We start from the raw sequence: 24,091 nt of genomic DNA on the forward strand, positions 1-24,091 counted from the left end.
GACTGGAACAGTGAGAGAATGAAAGAGGGAGCTCAGTAAACTGGCACAAAGGTACAGCCGGGTGGTGTGTGCACGGTTGAGGGAGCGCTGATTAGAGAGGGCCTGTGGGGAAGGCATACGTGCTGGTTCCCACTTAGCTGTCAATTTTATTATTATTATTATTTTTTTTTAACTTGTATATGAAAATAAAAGAGACATGAATGCCTTAACTGGTTACAATGCAGTGTACAAGAACATAAATCATTTGTATTTATTTATTTATTTTTAAACAACATTTTCATTATGTAGGATTGTACACTAAAGGTCAATGCTATAAAATCGATAATGATACAAATAATTAGGACTCTCTCGCAGCGAGACAAGATTCAGTCCAAGTGACTCAGTCTCACTTGGAATTAGGCTCGGTAGTTTATTATAGCAGTGTGTGCTGAAGAGACCACCACCCGCCCGAGTCTCAATCAGGCTCGATCGCCCCCCACCACCGTTGGGGCCAACAGCCCTAAACTTTGCATGGGTCTCATGGGGGGCCCGGGCCACCAATCATGGCAGCAGGATAGAACCAAACAGAATAGGATAAAATAAGGCATGTGCATACCTGAGCGTCAGAGTGAGCCTCGTACTGTGCAGTTGAGCCCGAAGTCTGGTCGAAGGTGTACATCAGCCTCAGGTCCTCCTCATGGAGCTGGTGGCCGTCCACCATGATGGAGCCTGGGCAGGATGCAGAACGGGTGCATCACATAAATAACACATTATAATGTCTCTCTATAAATAGAACCATCTATCCATACAGCGAGAAGTGGATAAATAGATATTTCAAGGTGTTGTTTATTTGATGTACCTGTTCTGCATACTGTTCAGGCTCAACACACTCTGAACATGACTAGTTGTCTGTCTGTCCATCTATCGATCGATCAATCGAAATAGATATATCGAGATTTTAGCACACACAACATATTATATATTCTCATTGTAGCGGCTGAAAATGCATGAAAATCCCTGTGGTGGTATCAAAGCTTGGCCACTGTCCACAGTTATCCTGAGAAGTTTAATTTCTCAAGATTAAAATCAAACTTCCAAAAATTCCCTGAAAATAATACGAATGAGGTGCTTTGTATTTTGCAAGAGTTTAAAACTGCACACTGAAGTTCATGACATTGCAATCTTTCTCAAAGCATCCATTTCACCTCGCTGTGCATCTAAGCTGCTAAACTATACAGGTTTAATAACAAAGCCAATCGAGCCAGGTTTATCTCTGCCTTTTTGCCAGAAGCTACAATTACACGTGTCTGTGTTCTGAGTAAAAACCATGACCATGTTCTGCTCTTCCCTTCACTCTTCCACACCCGGAGGGAGGGTGAAAAAGTCACTCCGCTTCTCTGTAATCCTGGATTTCCACGCTTTGATTTCCTGCGGCCCACCCCGCCTCATCTCCTCGCAACCCCCCAGCTCGCTTAACCCCTCCCCCTCCCTCCTTGTCTGGATTCTGGATCGAGGTACAGACGAGCAGGTATTTGAAAATACCTCAATGAACGAACACGGTCGCGTTCATTGTGCCTTAATTAACAGCACCATCTGCGGCTATATTACTGTGATTATTGAATGGATCGATAAATTGGATCTTTTGGTATGAAAAGTGATGCCAATTGACTTAAAGTAGACGCTTATTTTATTAAAACTCCACTTTCTGATTGCAATTAATTTATTGGAACCTGGTGTTTTTATTTTTCCGTTTTTACTGTCCAACTGTTATTTCTCCCCTCCATCGCTGTTATACAGCTTATCCTCTATACTCTCACTAAACTGTCTTGCCACATCCTATAAATGTCCATCCTCCAGCCACCTTCCTCGGATTTCCAATCAGATGGACCTCAAAAGATCCAAGTGATTAAAAATTTGAGGTTCCCACAGCCCTGCTGACCTCTAGAGGAGCCCTCCACTGAGGCCCTGACCCTCTCTTCAGGTCTCTCCTTAATAGGAGAGCGGACAACTCTATTCTGACACTCCTTGTGGTCTATCGTTTTACCATTGGAGACAAAATGACTTCCACAATGAAGGAAAGTGCGGCAAAAAAACAAAAAAACAAAAAAAAAAACCCCGCCTCTGGCAGGCCTTAATTGAAAGGCCTTATTTTCATTGACTTGGCTGGAGAAAACAAAGGGAAACTAGTACTTTTTGACAAAAGGTTGTATGAAAGGATCAATGTTTTGGAGTTAAAGGAGAAAAGCCATGAGAATAAGTCCACCAAGACAAATGTTTCATAGAAGTTCCATTCCTCACGTATTTTTTGCTGCTGTGAGTGACGCATGACAATATATTGACACACACACAAACCTGTCTTCTTGAAGGCTTCTAGCTGGTCACTGCTCAGCTCCTTGATAGAGGCAGTAATGGCTTTAAAGGCCCCCTTCAGCCTTTTGCCGAGAACCATGTGATCAGGTTCGGCCCTCAGGCGAATACCATACTTGTCCTTGTCGGTCGACAGGGTCAGCTGTCGCACGTTCAGCTCCTGGAAGCAATACCACAGAGAGCGAGACAATACATTACCTACCCTCTCCTCCAATTGTCTTCATGATTGTCTATTCTGAGCTATTGGTCCGATAATTCAAGCTTAGCGATTCTTGTTTTTCAGTGTTATGGTATTGGTCATAAATTTAAAACGGCATTAGGTGAAATTCAAGGAAATAGTGATTCATGCGAACATTTAAACAAACTCCCAATTCTGGTCTGTGCCCCATTCCAATAAATGATTGTCAGACCACCTGGTGGATGAAAAGTAACAAAAAGCACAGGGTGCTGAGAATGAACCAACTGGGAATTGAAATGGAAACTAAAGATACCATTTAGCCAATAGACAGTATTTAGCTTAGTTTATCAGAGTGAGTATTCCAATTCATTTCATTAGCAGACATATGTTGCTTATTGTAGCTTTAAGGCATTGACTAACCATGAAATGTTTCCTAAACTAACAGGTCTAAGATAATTACTTGATAGTGGGCAGTTTTGATCTGTCATACATTGCATTGCATCTCCAGATCCACAATTAGATATTAAGGTTACGTTTTAATTTGATTTTTGATTCAAACGTGTATTTTTTTCTAGCACTCCAGACAGCCTTGCCATTGTTAAAACCCTTTCACACATAGTTCCCAGTAAATTACTGGGATAACCTTTGACATTGCTAGTTAGTTTCACTATTCACACATGCAGCTACATTCAGGAACATTTCTGTCGTGCACCTTTTCACACATGCCATGATAATGCCGGCATAGATGGGGCAAGGGACAGTCCAGCAGAAGTCACCCGGTGGGGTTCCAGTCCGCACCCTGTGCGCTGGAGAGCGACAGATGGACACGCACGCAGTTCATTCACTTGCGCGCACATAGAATGTATGTGGACCTAGCACGCAAATAAAAAATAAATATGTCTATGAAATAAATCTTCAAAAAAATAAATGAGGCAACAAATATATGACTAAATGTAAATATATAAATTAGTATATACAAGCCCAACAGCCCGGGCGGAGGCGCACCAAAATCGTGATTCCAGAGCACCTTCTTCCATTGCTACGTGCCCCTCACGTGGACAGGGGTCAGCATGGGCACTCTGTCTGCAGCTACACATCAAGCTGCAATGTGCACTGTGTATTCTGACACCATTCATTTTTTCTCTTCTGTAGTATCGAACCAGACGGGCAAGACTTTGCTCCTTACACGCATCAATGATCCATGGGCTCCTATAACCCTTTTGGCATTTCACCAGTTGTCCTTCCTTGGACCACTTTTGGTAAGTACTAACCACTGCATACTATAAACATCCCACAAGACCTGCTGTTTTGGAGATGCTCTGAGCCAGTCATCTAGCCATCACAATTTGAGATGAGCAATGTTAATCATTTCATCTGTCAGTGGTTTTAATGTTGGGGCTGATCGGTATGTATGCACACACACACACACACACACACACACACACACACACACACACACACACACACACACACACACACACACACACACACACACACACACACACACACACACACACACACACACACACACACACACACACACACACACACACACACACACACACACCATTTAGTAGACAATTTTGTCCAAAGGGACTTACAATAACTACATTTTGTTGGTAGTATCAAACTGCATGTGTCAACTGTACATGTCACAGCCAGCTTAACCTTCTCTTTGAATAAGTAACATTAGTAGAGTTACAGATTTTTTTTTTTAAGTAAAAGGGAGAAGAGACCCTAATGAGATAGACAAGCCAGTCCAAGTGGGGCCCGCGTGTAGTCTGAAAAGATTAGTCTGCGAAAGATGAAAAGACGTGAAAGCGCGTTCCACCATTTTGGCACCAGGGAGTCTTGACTGCATGTTATTTATTCATTCCAACCCTTTCAGTGAGCAAGCCATTCCGCCCGCCATTATCGATTCTGTCGATTACCCCTGCCATCCCTGGCAATGTGTTTCTACGAGGGACTTGAAATGGAAGTGAAATATGGGATTGGGTCATGTCTGAGGAAAGCGCACATTTAAAGCATTCTGACATGGTCTTGGCTGGCATGGCCTCTCTCAATCAATCACACTGAGGGGAACCGAACCACCACAGGGACGCTCCGTAGAATCCATCGACAGACAACACTGGTCTGCCACTCTTACAGATTCAGTAATTAACTACAGGTCAGGTGAGGACTGTGATAAAAGTCAGGGTTGGAAATATTCCCTCCCTTTTGGCTTTGCTCTCATCAAGGGTTTTACAAGATTTTATAGTGTATGTAGAAGCAAATGGTTGACTGGAAAAATGTTTGATCAGTGGAGGTAACGGTTATTATGTACAAAAGGGTCAAAGAATATATGGACATAAATCTGTTTTATTATTGTTGCTGCTGCTGCTGCTGTTGTTGTCAAGCGTGGGTGTAGTACCAACTATTGAACTTATTGATCTCAGAAATCTTTTATCATGTCTCTTAGGCTAAAGCATTCATCACTAACAAGTGAAACGGTGCAAACAACACAACCTCGCCAATTACCGAAAGGCACGTAAAAATATGCAAACCCTGTAAATCGTCACTGTCAAAGCCTGTTAAAAACTAGATACTGCAGGAGTGATTTCCGTAGTAACAAAATAAAGGGTATTCCGTGATTGACAACGGAAAGCTTCAAACAATCTAGACATACCAAAGAAAAAACCTTGAACAGATTTTTTACGAGGGTAGATTCAAAGTTTTAATTGTTGCCTAAAGCATCTGAACTTTTACCAATCTGTCAGATTAGCAATTATTATGTGCATAAAGAAGAAAAATTGATTTTCAAAAAGGTTTATCTGATAATGGCAATGCAATTTGCACTGGCCTGTTTTTTCCAACATTTTGCTGGCCAGCAAGTAATTAAAACTGTTCGACACCATGCTTACAAGTTGCAAATTTAAAAACACCGCAGCGATCCTTAACCCCGGACCAGTGATCCTCTGGAATTGAAGAAGTGTCAAGGGGTGGGCATCATTAGTATTTTACAGATTCCAACGCCATTTTTCTTACCGATCCTTATCAATAACATCATTATAAAACATTGGTTGTAATGAGAGTTATTCAAAAATACTGTGACATGGTCTTATCTCTGCCAAATTGTGACCTAAAGGGGATTCTCCTAAAGTGGACACAACACACAAGAGCCACAACTGCATCTTTAGTTGTGCTTGAAAGCACACCAAAACAGTCCCAAAGGCTGCTACATGGCTATTTAGGAAGCATCCAGCTGGCAAACCTCAGTAAGGAGTAATTAGTTTTGTGGCTTATAAATTCCAGAAACAGTCATTTACAGGATGTCTGTGGGTAACAGAGAGTTATATTTAATACTTAAGACAATTAAGACAAATTTCATTTACCAACACGCTAACTATTAGGTAGTTACAGTGTAGGTTATGAACTAGATTCTATGAACTGTGTTATAATAAGCTTCTTTCATGTCAGACAGCATGATAAGTGAGGATGATTTAAGATATTGTATTTTAAAACTTTTTAAGCACCCCGATTTAGAATTTGTTCTCAATTGGAACGAGGGCTCCAGCCAAAAATCTGTGAAGTGCAGCTTAACATTTGTATTGATCGCACCAGAAATCGCGCCTGTAATTTAGCAGGTCTGATAAAAAATAAAAAAGTATAAAAATATATTTTTTAAAAACACCAACTGGGTTAGGGTTAGACATTTGCCTTTGAACAAATAAACATACCCTATTTTCTGTAGATTCTTTTGTCAGCATATGGCAGGATTTTATGTACATCTTGCACATGTGCCGTGGCTGTCTCTGTACGTGCGAGACCGCGCCCTGTACTACTCCCACATTCCTTACGTGCGAACAAGAGAAATCGTGACGACATCACAACCTTAAAACATAGCCTAATTCAAAATGAAGAGAACTACTGATCATTTTGTCCTCAAGAAAAATGCTGCGGTGCCCATTACACCTGTCCCTGTCACCTGAAAGACCCAGCCCAGACCCGACATCATCACCGGAGGTAACCGTTCCGCCTGTCTCCCCTGTCCTGAGATGGCTAATCCTGACGTGAAAATCTTTGGATGCACCTAAATGAAAACGTTAGGCACACCAGTGCCGCTGATGTAAAAAGTTAGCTTGGTGGTTCTTGAAACCCTGTCCCGGAAGGGCCATGTATAAAATACTTAACAGGACCTGTCCCAGTCAAAATATACAATGCAGTTCAAATCGCATCCAAATGACAAATGCCATGCCCAAGTTAAAGTGCCTCGTTTACGGACAGTACAGAGTCAAGGTCGCTCCCTCGGCTGAAGGTCCTCTGCTGCTTTCAACTCTGATCAACAATAAGCCGTGTTTACCGGGGGAAGCTAAAAGTCAGCTTAAAGGTTAAATGTTTTCCTCTCACCAGAAATGACACATTTTGAGAGATAAGAAGTTGTTGGAACTGATAAAGCTGGGACTTTAGGTGCTGGGTGAAGGAGAGAGAGAGAAAAGTGGGTGTAGATTATAATGATTTGGATTTTAGTCACTAATGCAGACCTTGCCAGAACAACAGTATTAATTGATTTCTTAAAAAGTGGTGAAGACAAGGGAAGCTTGTGTTTACGTGCATGCTGAAAGTGCACTTTCTGATTCTTAAGGAGTTATGGCTTGAAAACAGTATTCATACTTGATGAAAAAATGATGAATGGTGAATTCTAGCTGATGGAATAAACACGTTGCAATGGTTAATTGCACAGTGCTTTAATTGTAAGCTATAGCTCTCCTTCCTTAATAATATTAAACAAACAATGAGGCATTCCAAAGGAATCAGGTCTCTTTTCAGGTCGCTTTTTTCATCTTTAATTTGATCTTTTTTGGTTCCCTTAACATCTAGGGGTTGGCAATATTGTGAATAAAATCTAAATGGTCATAATGACACAGAATAAACTGTGGGCCGAGTAGCGATTCCCATGAGGTTGTGACAAAATACTACATCCTTACCTCTAGGATGTATTTCTGCAGAGACTGGATGTCTTTCAGGGCTTCTGGGTCCTGGTGGATGAGCACGACTTCCTTCAATGGATACTGAAACACGCACACACGCAGATTAATTATATAAATTAAAGGAAGCCCCACAATACAGAATTCAACCCACACACTGAAGCAGGTTCTCCAGGGTTTGTGCCAGAGGAGAAGTAAAGGTGACTCCTTACCTTAACAGGCAGTGTCTTTCTGTCTCGAATCACTCTGCCCAGCTCAATCACAGACTGCATTTGGGAGACAGCATTCTCAATGCGCTTGTCAATCAAACTCTCCCTGTCATACAGAAAGTCAACCACAGGGAAAAAAGTTAATGGCTGACTGCCTCCGTCTATTTTATCTCAGAAAAGCATTTAAACACTGTTTTATAATTAAAATGATATTCATAATTTTCACTATGTAATGCTACCATAATCTCCAAGTTTATAGAGGAATCGGGTGAGGGGGAAATCCAGATATGAATAAAGGAAATGGATAACATAACATTAGAGGCATTGACATATATCCTTAAACCTTGGAACATAATATTCCTGAGGAAGGCTGGGTGGATGTACAATCTCGGGGCACATACAGGCTCCAGAAATTGTGATTCTGGGTCAAAATGTTCTTCTTTCAAAGAGGATGAATAAGATAGGTAAATGGGCTACATACTACAAAGTAACATGCAACAAAAAGGTAACTGTGATATATATATATATATATATATATATATATATATATATATATATATATATATATATATATATATATATATATATATATATATATATATATATATATATATAAATAAATAAAAACAGTTTTACTGGAGAATGCACTGGGGAATTACAGACTTTTAACTTCAGATATCTGATTAGAGCTGCAGTGCCTCAGAACAACCGATAATGGCACATTTAACAACGCCAACAACACTCAATATGTGCAGAAGTCAGTGTGTGCACATCAGGGTGTGCCGATGGGCACATCAGGGTAATGCACGTCCTTCGCGTGTGCGTGGAACCCATTTTTTCAGCGCACACAAGCTGTGCACACCAGGCAGCGAAATGAAAAAGACACCAGGGACAGGCAATAAATTAATACGCTGATTGAGACTCGGCTCTTCCCGCTGCCTGATTAGTGGCTAACCTCTGGGAGAGCGAATCAGTCCCTGTCGAAGTGGGGGGGGGGGGGGGGGCATGCGGGGAACATGGCTAGAAACTACGGTAGCGCAGCCACTTCTTTTTTCTGTCGGCGTCAATAGAAACTTTTAAACATCAAGTGTTGGCCACTGCAGAGTGTTTATTCAATCCATTCATTTTACTGAACACTAAAGACTTTTTGTGGTTATGACGATTCACATATACATTTTCCTCAATTAGATGTTATTAAAATTAGATGTTATTAAAAAGGCAGAAGATTAAGTCACTTTCTGTTCCTTCCTTGTACAGTGCGGATACCAATATCAGTATATTACATACACACATATGCATACTGATCCAAAAAAAATGATTAGGATTGTAATCTAGAAGAATGCAAATTGCACAGAAGGAAGATTCATGGACCAGGGAACCGTGACTAACCCTACTGACAGCTTATGTGTAGAGGGCTCATGAAGACCAAAGGAAGCCAGACAACGCACCTTCATATTTTACGAACTCCTGCAAAACGTTAGGTTAAAGTGCGGCCAATTCTCAGAATCACCATTGCAGGTGAGGTAAATGTTAAAGACTGTTCATCACTGTTCACGTGCTCCCAGTCAGCGAGATCTACAGTTACTACGACCTGACTGAGCCAGTGGAGGGCGGTCCTACCTGAGTTGGGGGAGCATGAGGTAATGGATGCTCCCGGCATCCTTCTCTTCGACAGAGGCCGGGTCGATGAGGTGGCGCAGGTTTTGGTACATCATCTCTGTGATGAAGGGAGTGAATGGAGCCTAGGGGAGAGAACGAGACACAAAAGGACGATTGATTTACTGTTGTTCAGCTATCCTCACTTCTGTTCGATAAATGGACAAATCAGGAGGACGTAAAAATTCAATCACTTGACATTATTTAAAGGAACTATTCGGGCATACTCTAAATTATTTTAACCGAAACCTTATTTTCTGATCGTTGGTAGTCAACCCACGTGATTGGCATCAGAATCATTTAAATTGATCCAGTGCGCGGTCACAATGGTTGCCTCATCGTGCGGCAGTCAGAAAAAACATACAGTTTAGGTAAAGGTATAACTCATCACTATCAGTTTTAATTTTCTTTGTTCAGTTCTCAAATTATCTCTCATTGATCTGGTTCTGGCTAAGAAGCTGTGAGCATGTCTCACACCTCACATGCAAGCATCTTCAAGGCAATGGATTAAAAATAAAACCCCTACTGCTCATGTATTATTCACACACACACACACACACACACACACACACACACACACACACACACACACACACACACACACACACACACACACACACACACACACACACACACACACACACACACACACACACACACACACACCACTTGCTCTCACCTCTCAAAATTCACACACACCAGCATGACTCACCATCAGCCTGCACATGGAGAAGAGGACACTGAAGAGGGTTTCTAGCGCCCACAGGCAGTCCTCTGTTCCACTCTCTCCCTGCGAAGTTCACACATGCATGAGCACAAGCCAACAAGACGCACAGCTCCTTGTAATCGCATGAGGATCAAAGCGCCTAAATACATAATGGCGCACCAAAGGCTTGCTAAGGAATTCCGGAGAATTAACCACTTAACTGTTATCGGCCTGAGTGGAACAAATGTGAAGAACGACAAAATAAAAAACATTCTGCGCTGTAGCGACAGCAACGATGCAAACTGATCTGTTCAACAACTCTGTGAATGAAATACAAGCAAACCAGTGCAACCTGTTCGTCATATTTAGGACCTTCTAGAGCAGTTTTACACTCGGAAATTGGTGGGTTGAGCTCAAGGGTATTTTTTATGTCACTAAATTCTCGCGACAGCAATTAGAGATGCATTATGCATTACAATTCACATTTAGACATTTCACTGCATATATGTATGAATGTATGTATATGTATGTGACGAATAAACCTATTGAATCTTGACCAATAATCACCAGATTGAGGCTAAATAAGAATCTTTCTGAAGCTCTTCAAAAACGTTCGGTTTATTCTTTATTTTTACATGTATTGTACATATTGCACATAATATTACCAAAATTCTCTATTTGTAATACTTTATTTCTATATATCAGAACAAATAGGCAATGAATGAATAAAGTACGTATCTATTAAATATATCTGTCTTAGAAATGTCCCGTGACTGTGTGGGCATATCAAGTGATTCCACTTTTAGTCGCGACCCCAAAGTTCAGGATGCCTGGCTTATTGTTTGAATAATACAGAAAAAAAACAAAAAAAACTTCAATAGCAGCTGGGATCTCACCTTGAGGCGACGGCGGTTGGTCCTGACATACCAGTTGGTAAGCATGTCCACAAACTTGACAAGGCGCGGCACCACGGTGTACAGGTGGTATGCTGCAACGACACCTTTCAATCAGTTTCATGAAGGACGCCGGACAGATGGGACAAAGCCAGCAAGTGTGGAGCAACATTAAGCCATTTGAGACGATTGCTGAATGAAGTGAGGCGTAGGGCTGTCACAAACGGGACATTTTTTGGTTGACAATTAATTATCATTGAAATAACTGTGATGAACAATTAGTCATTTTTGCCCAATTAATGCCACTATCTTAGTATAAGAATTATAATGGTTTAATAACACACACCCATCTTGTGAAGATCTGTTTATTGCATTAAACAGTGGAACAAAAAAAAAGCAGTTAATTTAACTTTGTATTGTATTATTGTATTATAACATTTCTTAAATTGGCTTGAAATTCCCCTTAAATATGGATGCATTTATGATTGGAGAATGATTTTAATCACAATTAACTCAAATGATTACGATGATTTTTGAATAATTGTGACTAATGAAGAGCGCTGAGAACTTCACTGATTTGAGCATCTCACCTTCCATCTCCGCCTTGAAGAATTGGATGAGGGACTGTGTGAAGGACTGAATCCACTTGTCCATGATGTTGTTGCTCCGCTTCACCGTGTTTTCATTGTAAAGGAACAAAATGCCTTCCTCCTAATGGGCAAATATGGACACAGGCGAGGAGGCAACAAAACTGTTTTAAACATGCATATAAACACGAGGAAATTAACATAACATCGTCAACATACTTGGTATGCCAACATATTTGGTATGCGAGTCAAAAGGGCAATGTCTTTTCTCTAGTTAACTACGGTTTCTGACATACAAACTCTTGATTTAGCGTATGAAATACTATGCTAGTAGACCATTTTGGACTCTAGTGTTGAGATTATCTGTTTTTACAAATTCAGATTCAATTCATCGCCATTGTTAACTGCTCATTTATGAATGACAAGGGTAAGATGACAAAACATTGCTGATGGTACAATACTGACTGGTACAGAACAAATTCTCACCATCGGTGTAATTGCAATATAAAGTGCAACCAAAGCAAACTTTTTCTTCAAGTTTCTCATAAACGTGTCAAAAAATCATGGTAAAAAAATCTGTCAAACCATCAAGAAATCCAAATTTAATTGAATTGCGATGAAGAGGCAATACAAAAAAAAAAACAAGACCCAAATACCCTTCAAATAGGCCTAGAGAAATTATATATTTTAAAATATTTATTTCACTCTAATTTAGTTTAGTTTAGTTAGTTTAAAACAAATCTTCAGTCAGCTCATGATAACCTGGGATGAACCTTAGGATGTTGAAATGTGTGCACGTGTACCTTATGCAGCCTCTGCACATTTTGCACCAGGAAGCGGTAGGCGTTGTACCAGGGCAGGAAAACATCCTTCAGCACGTCTCGGACACCCTCTTCCTTAAAGCGAAGGTTCTCAGCTCGCACCACGGGAGAGTTGATCAGGTACAGTCTGCATCCATGGAGGGCAGAGATGTGAGTGACAGAGTTTCAAAACTATCTTACCTAATTATGATATTACGCCCATTTCCCACTTACTCATATCTTAATTCATTTGGTCAAGAATATGCTCAGGGTTTAAAACGTGTTGTTTTCAGCCTGTAAAAGGTTCAAAAGCTTGTCAAAATGTTAAAAAGAAGCTACTTTTAAGGCACGGCTTGAATCAATAATGCAAAAACTGTGATAAGATGTAGTTATCACGGCTATTTTAAACTATAAAATGTATTAATCACTAAATGTATTCTTCTAATCATTATTAATAATATAACAACTTAAGCTGAGTAAAAAAGAGAAGAAAAAAGAAAGCAGTACTCATACAACTCAGTAGTTTCAATTTCTGAATACATTTGAAAATTGTTATTTCCTTGTTTGGACGTTATGCAACCAGTTATCAGTTTAAATTAAAAACCAACACATTTCTGTACGAGACTGAATTTGTTCTGTGAAAATTTTTTTGTAATGCCCATCAGATGGTATACTGAAATATTGAGTGCAATTCTCATTATGTATAAAATGTCAATTTATCAATATAGAATAATTTCGTGAGCCATCTCATCAATATGGCATTGAATCTTTATTGAATCCAATTGTGACCCCAATACCCAACAAGATGTCCATTTTGGTCCATATTTCTCTTCAAAGGGTCTGTTATAATTATCCTACATGTTGAATAAACGGATAGAAAAGTGTTTTACAGGGTCGTTTTTATACATTTGTACCAAGCTACAAATAGCTGCTTGTTTTAAAAATAATGAACATCAGTGAACATGCATAAGCTGCTACAGTTCTATATACACAGATCAATTATTTACTACACATTGAGAAAAGCAGGTCATATACTGTAAGATCTCTCACACACACAAATAAACGTTTAAAGACAAACTAAATTCTAAACGCCAGTGGTTCCATTCTCTTGTTTGAAATGTTAACTTGAACCACAATGAAATGCGTGTGAATGGCTTTGCCCTGTACGTAGGCTACGAAGGGTAAAAACACACTTCAGTGTGTCTATATTCATATTGGTGATCCGTATAGTGATTTATTCATTAGGCCATATGGCTACGCCACCCCTATGGCTCAGGGCATTCGAGTAAATGTAGGATAGAAACATGTGATCAAGCGTGTGTTTGCAGAGTGTGTGTTTGCGTAATTTCAAGACATGGAAGGCTATCTGGTACACGAACACATGTGAACACATTTATACAGTCGCATTTATACAGTCAGACCCACATCATTGATGTTGGCTTAGGTGTGCAAACAGGCGACCACACAATACTTTTGCACAACTACAGATTATTTGTTATGCGCTGAGACAGGCACATACACACAATTCGCAAGAGCTGACACACAAGCACAGCTCTGACCTGAGGGCATCGGCCCCGTAGTTCTTCACTATCAGTCCTGGATCTGGGTAGTTCTTCTTGCGCTTGCTCATCTTCTGTCCATCGCTGCAGGGATAACACAGACAAAAGCATAAAAACCGCTAGCGCACACACACAGACATTCATGCATACAAGGACGTGTAAGAAATCATGCAGTTGGTATTCAAATGAGCCAAGTCCTTCCAGGTCAGCAGGCCTGTTAGTGGACTGCCTAGAACAGTGCCTGGGCCCGCGGGCAGAGAGGAAGCCCCATTTGAGAACGCTGAGGGCTAAATTTCACATTACACATTCAGTACTGAGTGATATGCATTTACACTGCTACATATACATGCTATATCAAGGAGAACGCCAACCGCTAACCCCTCTAATCGTTCACTTCGAAAAGGGAGATAACGTGTAGGTAATTGTGGGGAACAAAATGAATGAATCTAAAAGGTGGCGTAAGAAAGAAAATGGAAGGATTATGAGGTTGTGGGTGGCAGAAAAGAGACCAAGTTCTATGGAAAGCATTTGTAAACATTCAAGAAGGAACTGAGGAAAGAGGATGGAGAGAGTGAGTAGACTGATAAATGAGGGCACCAGTAAGGCAATGGACTGACCTAGCAAGCACCAGTCCGTTGACAATGACGTTTTTGAAGGGTGGCTTGCCAAAGAGAGCTGTGGACAACACCAGCAGGGTATAGAACCTGATAAACACACAGGGGAACAATGCAGGAGGTCAAAAGAGCATCTAATATTTAGTTTTTTATTATATTATCATATATAACAATTAATATCAATATATAATATACTTGTTTAATATATATAATTTTACTTGCACTACGCGGTAGACATCTACTGCTCTAACACCTGAATTTTCCCATGGGGAGTAAAAAATTTATCTCACCTTATCTTAATATGCCAAACATCTTTAAGGACAGCTTGCTAGAAGCCACCAGGCTTACACTGTTTTAAACCCTGTTCAGCCACAACATTAAAACCACTGACAGGTGAAGTGAATAACATTGCTCATCTCGTTCCAATGTCACCTGTCAAGAGGTGGGATATATTAGGCAGCAAGTGAACAGTCAGTTCTTGAAGTTGATGTGATGGGTCAAAGCATCTCCAAAATGGCAGGTCTTGTGGGGTGTTCCCAGCGGAGTGGTTAGTACCTACCAAAAGTGGTCAAAGGAAGGACAACCCGTGAACTTGCGATAGGGTCATGGCTCATTAATGCGCGTGGTCAGCGAAGGCTAGCCCGCCTGGTCGATCACACAGAATACAGAAGCTACTGTAGCACAAATTGCTGAAAAAGATAATGCTGGCTACGATAGAAGGGTGTCAGAACACTCAGTTCATCACAGCTTGCTGTGTATGGGGCTGTGTAGCTGCAGACCAGTCAGAGCGCCCATGCTGACTGCTGCCCACTGCCGAAAGCACCTACAATGGGCACCGCGAGAGTCAGAACTGGAACATGGAGCAATGGAAGAAGGTGGCCTGGTCTGATGACCGACATTTTCTTCTACATCATGTGGATGGCTTGGTGTGTGACGCTTGTGGCAGGGGCTGCAGACTATAACAAACTACAAGAGCAGCAGTGTCGACGACTCCCTAGCCAACGAACTGAACTCCTTTTATGCGCGGTTTGAGTCTGGCAACAGCACCGCTAGCCCACCAGCTAATTTAAGTTACACCGCTGGGGATGAGCACGCACTCTCAGTGTCAGAGCATGATGTTAGGAGGGCTCTGATGCGGGTGAACACCAGGAAAGCTGTAGGCCCAGATGGCATATCTGGGAGAGTACTGAAGACCTGTGCTAACCAGCTAGCCCTGGTGTTCACTACAATATTCAACATCTCCCTGGCTGAATCAGTGGTCCTGTCCTGCTTCAAGAGGTCCACCGTCATTCCTGTCCCGAAGATCGCCTCTCCAGCCTGCCTGAATGACTGTCCGCTGACTCTCACCTAGGTGGTCATGAAGTGTTTCGAGAGGCTGATTAAGGATTATATCTGCGCCTCCCTCCCCCGCACCTTGGACCCATTGCAGTTTGCGTACCAGCAGAACAGATCCACGGATGACGCAGTCTCCCAGGTACTGCACACCATGCTCACGCACCTGGATGGCCGGAAGGGGGCCTATGTGAGATTGCTGTTCATCGACTATAGTTCAGCTTTCAATACCATAGTCCCCATCAGACTGACTGTCAAGCTGAAGGAGCTTGGACTGAATACTCCGCTGTGTGCCTGGATCCTGGACTTCCTCTCAGCCCGGCCCCAGGTGGTTAGGGTGGGGAAGCACATGTCCAGCTCCCTCACTCTGAACACAGGATCCCACCAGGGCTGCATCCTCAGCCCCCTACTGTACTGTGTGTACTGTACTGTACACACATAACTGTGTGGCCAGGTCCAGCTCCAACACCATCATCAAGTTTGCTGACGACACCGTTGTTGTGGGCCTGATCACCGACGGCGATGAGAAGGCCTACCGCAAGGAGGTGGCTGACCTGACACTCTGGTGCCAGGACAACAGCCTCCAGCTGAACGTCAGCAAAACTAAGGAGCTGATTGTGGACTTTAGGCGAGGATTACAACTGAGGATGCATGTGCCCTTGGTGATTAATGGGACTTGTGTCAACAGGGTGAGCAGCTTCAAGTACCTGGGAGTCCACATCACAGAGGATTTAACATGGACTTTACAAATAGACACTCTGGTGAGAAAGAAGAGGGAGTGTCTTTACCACCTCGGGCAGCTGAGGAAATTCCGGGTCTCAGTGAGGATCCTCAAGTCCTTCTACTGTGGAGCAGTGGAGAGCATCCTGACATTTAACATCACTACCTGGTTTGGGAACTGTACTGCACAGGACAGGCGGGCCCGGCAGAGGGTGGTGCGTTCAGCTGACCATACCACTGGAACTACACTCCCCTCCCTGCAGGACTTATACACCAGGAGGTGTAGTAACAGAGCCTGCAGGATCATGAAGGATCCTCACCACCCCAACAATGGACTGTTCCAGCTGCTGCGGTCCGGCAAGCGCCTCCGCAGTCACACAGCAAGAACAGAGAGACTGAGACAAGAGTTTTTTCCCGCAAACCATAAGAACTTTCAATGCTGACCTCACCAGGGGTCCTCACTGAGCAACACACATAGGCTCCACTACCTTACTGTACTGTATGTAGCATACTGTGTCACTGTTCAGGGTTTTTCGGTGTTACCGTATTGCTGCGCCGTACTGTTGTATATTGTGCTGTATATCTCACAAACACTACCTCATTTTATTCACATGCCACTTTAATGCACATATCTATATACATAATTAGTCTATCCCAAATACATAAGTCTATCCCATATACATAAGTCTATTCCCTTTATCTATTCTATATTACATTACATTTCATTTAGCAGACGCTTTTTTCCAAAGCGACTTACAATTGTTCAATCACCGACGGACGCAGCCATCAGGAGCAATTAGGGGTTAAGTGTCTTGTTCAAGGACACTACAGCATGCTAGCAGGAGGAGCCTGGGATCGAACCAGCAACCTTTAGATTACTAGACCACCAGCTACCATCCCATATATATATCTATATATCTATATATCTAGATATATTTTGATTTTATTCTATAGTATTCGACTTACTGCATTACGTTTTAGGAATCAGTTAGTTGGTCAAGTTGAAATTCTTAGGTAGCTACTGTGTTCAGTCTAGGACATAGTGTGTAATCACCGGGTGCGTTGCATTGACATTTCACTGCATTTCACTGCATATATGTATGAAAGTATGTATGTGACAAATAAACCTCTTGAATCTTGAAATGTGCTGGAACAATAAGCCCGATCCATGGTGGCTCCAACGCGCAACTTACAGGATTTAAAGGGTCTGCTGCTTATGTCTTGGTGCAAGATACCACAGAACAGCTCCAGAGGTCTTGTGGAGTCCATGCCTTGAAGGGTCAGGGCTCTTTTGGCGGCACGAGGGGGAGCTACACAATATTATGCAGGTGGTTTTAATGTTGTGGCTGATCGGTGTATATCTACCATTTGATCCATCGGGTCTCAACAGTCTCTAGTAACCATTTGTGGGCCAATCAGCAATCAACAGATCATGTTGTACTCTTCCAAGCCTGCAGGGAGCACGGCTGTCTGACCTTCTAGTCGTCATAATCATCCATCCACCCACCCACCCACCCACCCACCCATCTATCCATCCCTTACCATCCTCTGGTCTGGTCGATGCCTTCGGCGATGAAGTCCGCAGGGAAAGAATCCTCAAACTCCTTCCGGTTCTCAAAGGGGTAGTGGGCCTGGGCGTAGGGCATGCTGCCACTCTCGAACCAGCAGTCGAACACCTCAGTGATCCTCCGCAGCACGCCCTTCCCACACCGAGACGGAATGGTCAGACTGTCAATACTGGGGAGAAAGGGATGGAGGAGGAAGAAAATAATGAGTTAAAGGGCAGGGATACAAAGATTAGACCCAAATAAGATGAAGACTAAGTTAATCAAAAAATTATGCCCTGATTTTGTTAGTTCCTTTTTCATTTCCAGTTTTATTGCCACGTTTGGCAATACTTGTGTATTGTGAAACTATGGAGTTTTTTAGGAGGATTTTAAAACAAAAACATGAATCTCCCTCCACGAAGCATCCTTCTCCCAATGTAACTCTCATCTCTCCTACACACGTGTCCAAACCATCTCAATCTCGCCTCTCTCACTTTTCCACCAAACTGTCCAACCTGAGCTGTCCCTCTAATGTACTCTTTCTTAATCCTGTCCATCCTTGTCACTCCCAATGAAAATCTCAACATCCTCAACTCTGCCACCTCCAGTTCAGCCACCTGCCTTTTTGTCAGTGCCACCGCCTCTAATCCCTACAACATGGCTGGTCTCACTACCGTCCTGTAGACCTTACCCTTCACTCTTGCTGGAACCCTTCTGTCACAGATCACGCCAGACACTCTTTTTCACCCACTCCACCATGCATGTACTCTCTTCTTCACCTCTCTCCGGCACTCTCCGCTGATTTAGATGGTCGACTCCAAGTACTTAAACTCATCCGCCTTCTCCACCTCCACTCCTTGCATTCTCAGCTTTTCGCCGCTCTCCCTCCCATTCAGGCACATGTATTCTGTCTTACTCCTGCTGACTTTCATTCCCCTTCTCTAATGAATGCCTCCACTTCTCCAGGCTCTCCTCAACCTGCTCCCTACTGTCGCTACGGATCACAATGTCATCCGCGAACATCATAGTCCACGATGACTCCTGCCTGATTTCAACTGTTAACCTGTCCATCACCATTGCAAACGAGAAAGGGCTCAGAGTTGATGATCCTTGATACAATCCCACCTCCACTTTGAATGCCTTTGTCACGCCTACTGCACACCTTACTACTGTCTGACCGCCCTCATACATATCCTGTACCACTCTTACGTACTTCTCTACCACCCCTGACTTCCTCATGCAATATCACACTTCCTCTCTTGGCGCCCTATCATACGCTTTCTCTAAATCCATAAAGACGCAGTGCAACTCCATCTGGCCTTGCCTGTACTTTTCCATCAGCATTCTTAAAACAAACATTGCATTTGTAGTACTCTTTCCTGGCATGAAACCATACTGCTGCTCACTGACCCCCACCTCTCCTCTTAACCTAGCCTCTACTACCCTTTCCCATAGCTTCATGCTGTGGCTGATCAACTTTATTCCCCTGTAGTTACTACAGCTCTGTACATCTGTTATTCTTGAAGATGGGTACCAGTACAAAACATTACATGGATCACAATGGTCATATTAGATGGACAGAGACCACATGCACAACAAACACAGAAACGCGTTCGCAGTGGTATACCTCGGCCTGATAATCCCAGTGGATCAGTGGCTCACCTCTCTCTGTGGAGATCAGATACTTTGACTCCGGTCAGCTCCTCCAGTTCTGCCACAGAACCAACACACACCACCTAACACAAGAACCGTACACCAGCAAAAACACATTTTTGTGATACAGCGTAATTGACATATTAAAAATACATGGTATTTTAATAGAATACTGTTATTAGAACAGTTTGCATTAGGTCAGAGAGCAAGAGAGAGAGAGAGCGAGAGCGAGAGCGAGAGCGAGAGCGAGAGAGAGAGAGAGAGAGAGACTACGCGAAACCAAAGTGGAGGACCTCGAGGATTATATTGATTATTATTATAACGAGTATGTGATGGAAGAGGACCAAGACTGGAACAAGGCAGACAAAGGAAGAAGGCAGACTCAACAACCGACACAGACGTTCTAATCCCCAGCGCTGTAGAGACTAGTGTCTTGGATGAGATTAACAAGAAGCTGGACATATTTGGTCCACTTCTCCGAGACATTTCTGAGATCAAAGCTAGCCATGATTTCCTGCACCGCACAGTCAGCACGATGCAAAAAGACAACGCGGATATAAAAACCTCTGCAAAGTGTCTCACAACTGATATGGAGGTTGTAAAAATTTTTTATAAAATAAAATAATGAAAGAGACTATCTTGAATATCCAATCCAGAAGTGTATCCCATCCTGAAGGAGAACCGGCAGAAGGGTAAACGAGTTTCACCAGTTGCTGATAAACTTCATATAGACGGTTTGCTATTCCGAGACTCCTCCACCACGCCCTGGTTATTCTGATAATTATTAATTAATATTGCTCACTTTCATCATCTCACCATCCTAACGCCTCCCTCCCTACTTCTCTCATCACTCTCACTCTATCCACTATCTCACTATATGCATGTCTAACTCTGCAATGTACCATGTTTATCTTTGTCTATTTGTCATTTGTTTGTGTTCATATCTATCCCTACACACTTCCTGCAGTACGAGGATAGTAAAAAGGAATGTAAAGGAGGACATCTCAGACTTAGACTATTACAGACTATTACATTTCACTGCATATATGTATGAAAGTATGTATATGTAAGTGACGAATAAAAGATCTTGAATCTTATCTATGGGAAAACATGGGCACGGTAGTAGCGATTACCTTGGATGTACTGTGCTGCTGCATGGGAAAACTACAAATCCACATCCATCACTCCCTAACCAACCTCAACGACACCCATTAAGTTTGTTGTTAGAATGTGAGAGGTTTGGGCTCACCAGCTCAATGTAGCAATATCCCCTCAAATGATACCAGCGGGAACCCTCCCGGCAGCTGGCGTTTTAACACCAGAAATATCAGCATCCTTACTCTGGGAAACAACTATGGCAGTCCTGAGAGGTAGTATAATTGCATTCTCCACTCATAAGAAAAAGAAAGGACAAGAATGCCAAAATAAACTAGAACAATGAATAAAAGACTTGCACTCCCAACAAGCCCACTCACCCACTGAGCAAATCCGAAATGAGATAAGGACAATCACATCCTAATGCAACGAACAAGAGTGAACTATTTTGAATTCAATGACAAATGAGGTTAATTTCTTGCCAATAAATTGAAATGTGAAAGAAAAAAAAACACTTATTACACCATCAAAGATCCACAAGGTAGGATAACATACACATTGATGCAAGGCATCAATAACATATTCAGAGACTTTTGTAATAAGCTATATCACTGAGATAATGAATCAAATATATCAACCATTGACTCATTCCTCGATGATATCGACCTCCCTAAACTTTCCACAGAGCAGGCTACCACATTAGATCAACCACTGACTCGAGAAGAACTCAAGAAAGCTCTATTCATGATGACCAACAATAAATCAGTATTAGCATCAATAAAAAAGGTCTATTTTATTTCGACAGAGGTAAAAAAAAAAAAAATTGTGATTATCATTATATCACCAAGCACAAATTAAAATTGTGCTTCGAGGGAATTATTTTCACCGGACATTATGACCAGAGAGATGTCGGACTTAAACAAATTTTCCCAGTCAAGAACCAGTAATTACCGGATAACGGAAACTCTGGTAGGTGTTGCTAAAACCTGCCCCCCTTTCAAAATACTATTCAAATGGGTATATTTTTGGTTCTACTTCACATTAATTAGGAAAGTCTGCAAGAGTAGGCATTAAACCTCAAAATGTAATTATATTTTGCCATTAGTCCACTGCTTTGTGCTGTCACCCCAGCACAATACAGAAATGTGAGCCTACTTAAACATACTTTTACTGTAAGTTTACCTAAAAAAAAAAAAAAAGTATGTATAGAGTGTGTTATCTGGCCTCCTCAGAGAGTTAACCTGCAGACTCTGTTCTAGTTTTTAACACTGTGCCAGGTAACATGGCCCAGATACAGCCCGACACAGCAACCACAGATTTGGAGATGAGAGAATGATAAGGAAATTGACTCAGAATTCCAGGGATAGAGAGATTGAATCAAAACGAAAAAATACATCAGGAGCAAAATAAAAAAAGAGCAAAGAAAGATATCAAATGCAAATGCATCTTAATTGTGAACACAGTTTCTCAGTTTTAGCTTAGGGCGCGTCAGTGGATGCTCAGGGGTGTGTCAGAGAGGCACCAGGGAGAGAGAGCGACTGTGTTCTGGAAACAGTCAACGCTATTTCCAGCAAGCAGGTCGCTGACTGTCCCTCTTTCCGCCACACGAGCAACACTTCATTTATCAAACGCTTAAAGAACCCAATTCCAACATCGCTATTCAGTTGAGATGGTTCATCTAATTTCCCTGCCAGGCTTGGCAGTGAACAGTCACAGCTAAAATGAACCCTACTACAATTTGGCTTTCCAATCAAGCATTTGTCCATTGTTTCCTTTTTACTCATCACCTTCTTCACATTTATGCCTTCTGGTTACTGCCAAATGTATTCAGTCCTCACCTCAAAACCAGTGATGACCTTTGAAGTCGCCTTAACCGGCATCAAGAGAGACCAAATACATTCTGCTATGTGCATTTGTTGGCTACCTATGAATCATTCATGTGCTGAGCTTACAGATGTGCTCTGTAATTACCTTAGGGATCTCACACTGATTGTTGAGTCTTGCTAGTTTCTTAATCTCTGTTTAAGAATTAGTCGTTATTTCATCATATTTGCCGGAAAGTTCAAACTAGCATACAACCATGTCCACACATGGCAACTTACAGGAAAACTGGAAAAAAAGGAAAATTCAACACGAGTGGTTGGCATCAGAATCTTTCAAATTGATCCAGTATTGAGAGAAGAGCTTTCGAGGAGACATTAAAAAAATAAGCTTTGGGTTGAACAAAAAAAAAAAAAAATTGTTTTCCTTTAAATGGTTGTCAAAACACAACTAAAGGTTAATAAAGAATTTTTTCAAAACAATTTAACACTCCCTCACAAAACATTATATTACTTTGAAGTATTGTTCAAATCAAAATTAATTATTTATTTTTATCCTTGTAGTTTTGTAGGCGCCGTTTGATTGTGTCTTGCCTCATTGTTGTCTCTGTAACCACAATTATGAAGTTTGATGAAGATTCTAAATAAAATGAAACCAAAACCTCAACACCTTTTATTTCCAAATCTATGCAGTGAGTGTAAACATGTGTGTATATTTGCATATTACTGACCTCCTCAAAGTCATCACTGACCCAAAGTGGGATGGGCGTGCCCCAGTAACGGTTCCTGGAAATTGCCCAATCGCGTGCATCCCTAAGCCAGTTCCCAAAACGCTTCTCTCCTACAAACTCTGGAACCCTGGAAAAGCAAGACAAGTAAGGAGAACACTATTTTAATGACTTTCTTTAACCTATAACCCTTGCAGAGTAGGTTCCACAGCAAGGATGATGAGGCCTGAATAGACGGTTAAGGGGTATCAGGGGATAATTCGATGCAATATAACTAAGCGCATAACATAATGATTGGTGACATGCTCTCAAGATAATTCTGTCGTTAACAGATCACAGATATCACTGTCACTAATGCATCTGACTGCTGAGATGCACTTCCCGTTTCTCGACAGAACCCAAGAGGACACCATTATTATACATTGTACTCTTACTGCGTTTGCCTCTATTCATTACATCCTCCTTTTCTGTGCTAAAAATAAACTGCACAACGCCCTTTTTAGAAAGCTCAACTATAGTAAAAGGTTAACTTTCCCTCCAAGGCATCTTCCTCCACTTTACCCCATTTTAACACGCTCTCCCGCTCCTGCTTCCAGACTCGGTTCGCCCCTTCCTCCTTTATACAATCTCTTCCCTTCCGCTCTCCAGGCCCTGTCTCATTCCATGCCAGGCCATGTTGCAAGG

General features: G+C 41.9%; 1 protein-coding gene across 1 annotated transcript in view; it reads right to left on the reverse strand.

Moving 5' to 3' along the window:
• Positions 1-24,091, reverse strand: part of iars1 (isoleucyl-tRNA synthetase 1) — a 55,503-nt gene that overhangs the window by 7,279 nt on the left and 24,133 nt on the right. The window contains exons 14-27 of the mRNA XM_080000312.1: positions 23,411-23,537; positions 19,774-19,847; positions 18,107-18,301; positions 14,516-14,602; positions 13,899-13,982; positions 12,343-12,487; positions 11,543-11,663; positions 10,956-11,047; positions 10,066-10,143; positions 9,318-9,439; positions 7,701-7,803; positions 7,489-7,572; positions 2,332-2,506; positions 596-708 (exon numbers count right to left, since the gene is read on the reverse strand). Of these exons, the coding sequence (XP_079856438.1) occupies positions 596-708; positions 2,332-2,506; positions 7,489-7,572; positions 7,701-7,803; positions 9,318-9,439; positions 10,066-10,143; positions 10,956-11,047; positions 11,543-11,663; positions 12,343-12,487; positions 13,899-13,982; positions 14,516-14,602; positions 18,107-18,301; positions 19,774-19,847; positions 23,411-23,537 (1,600 nt within the window). The remainder of the gene's footprint in view (positions 1-595; positions 709-2,331; positions 2,507-7,488; positions 7,573-7,700; positions 7,804-9,317; positions 9,440-10,065; positions 10,144-10,955; positions 11,048-11,542; positions 11,664-12,342; positions 12,488-13,898; positions 13,983-14,515; positions 14,603-18,106; positions 18,302-19,773; positions 19,848-23,410; positions 23,538-24,091) is intronic.

The sequence above is a fragment of the Zeus faber genome (genome assembly GCF_960531495.2).
Source record: "Zeus faber genome assembly, chromosome: 5".
Taxonomy (NCBI): Eukaryota; Metazoa; Chordata; class Actinopteri; order Zeiformes; family Zeidae; genus Zeus; species Zeus faber.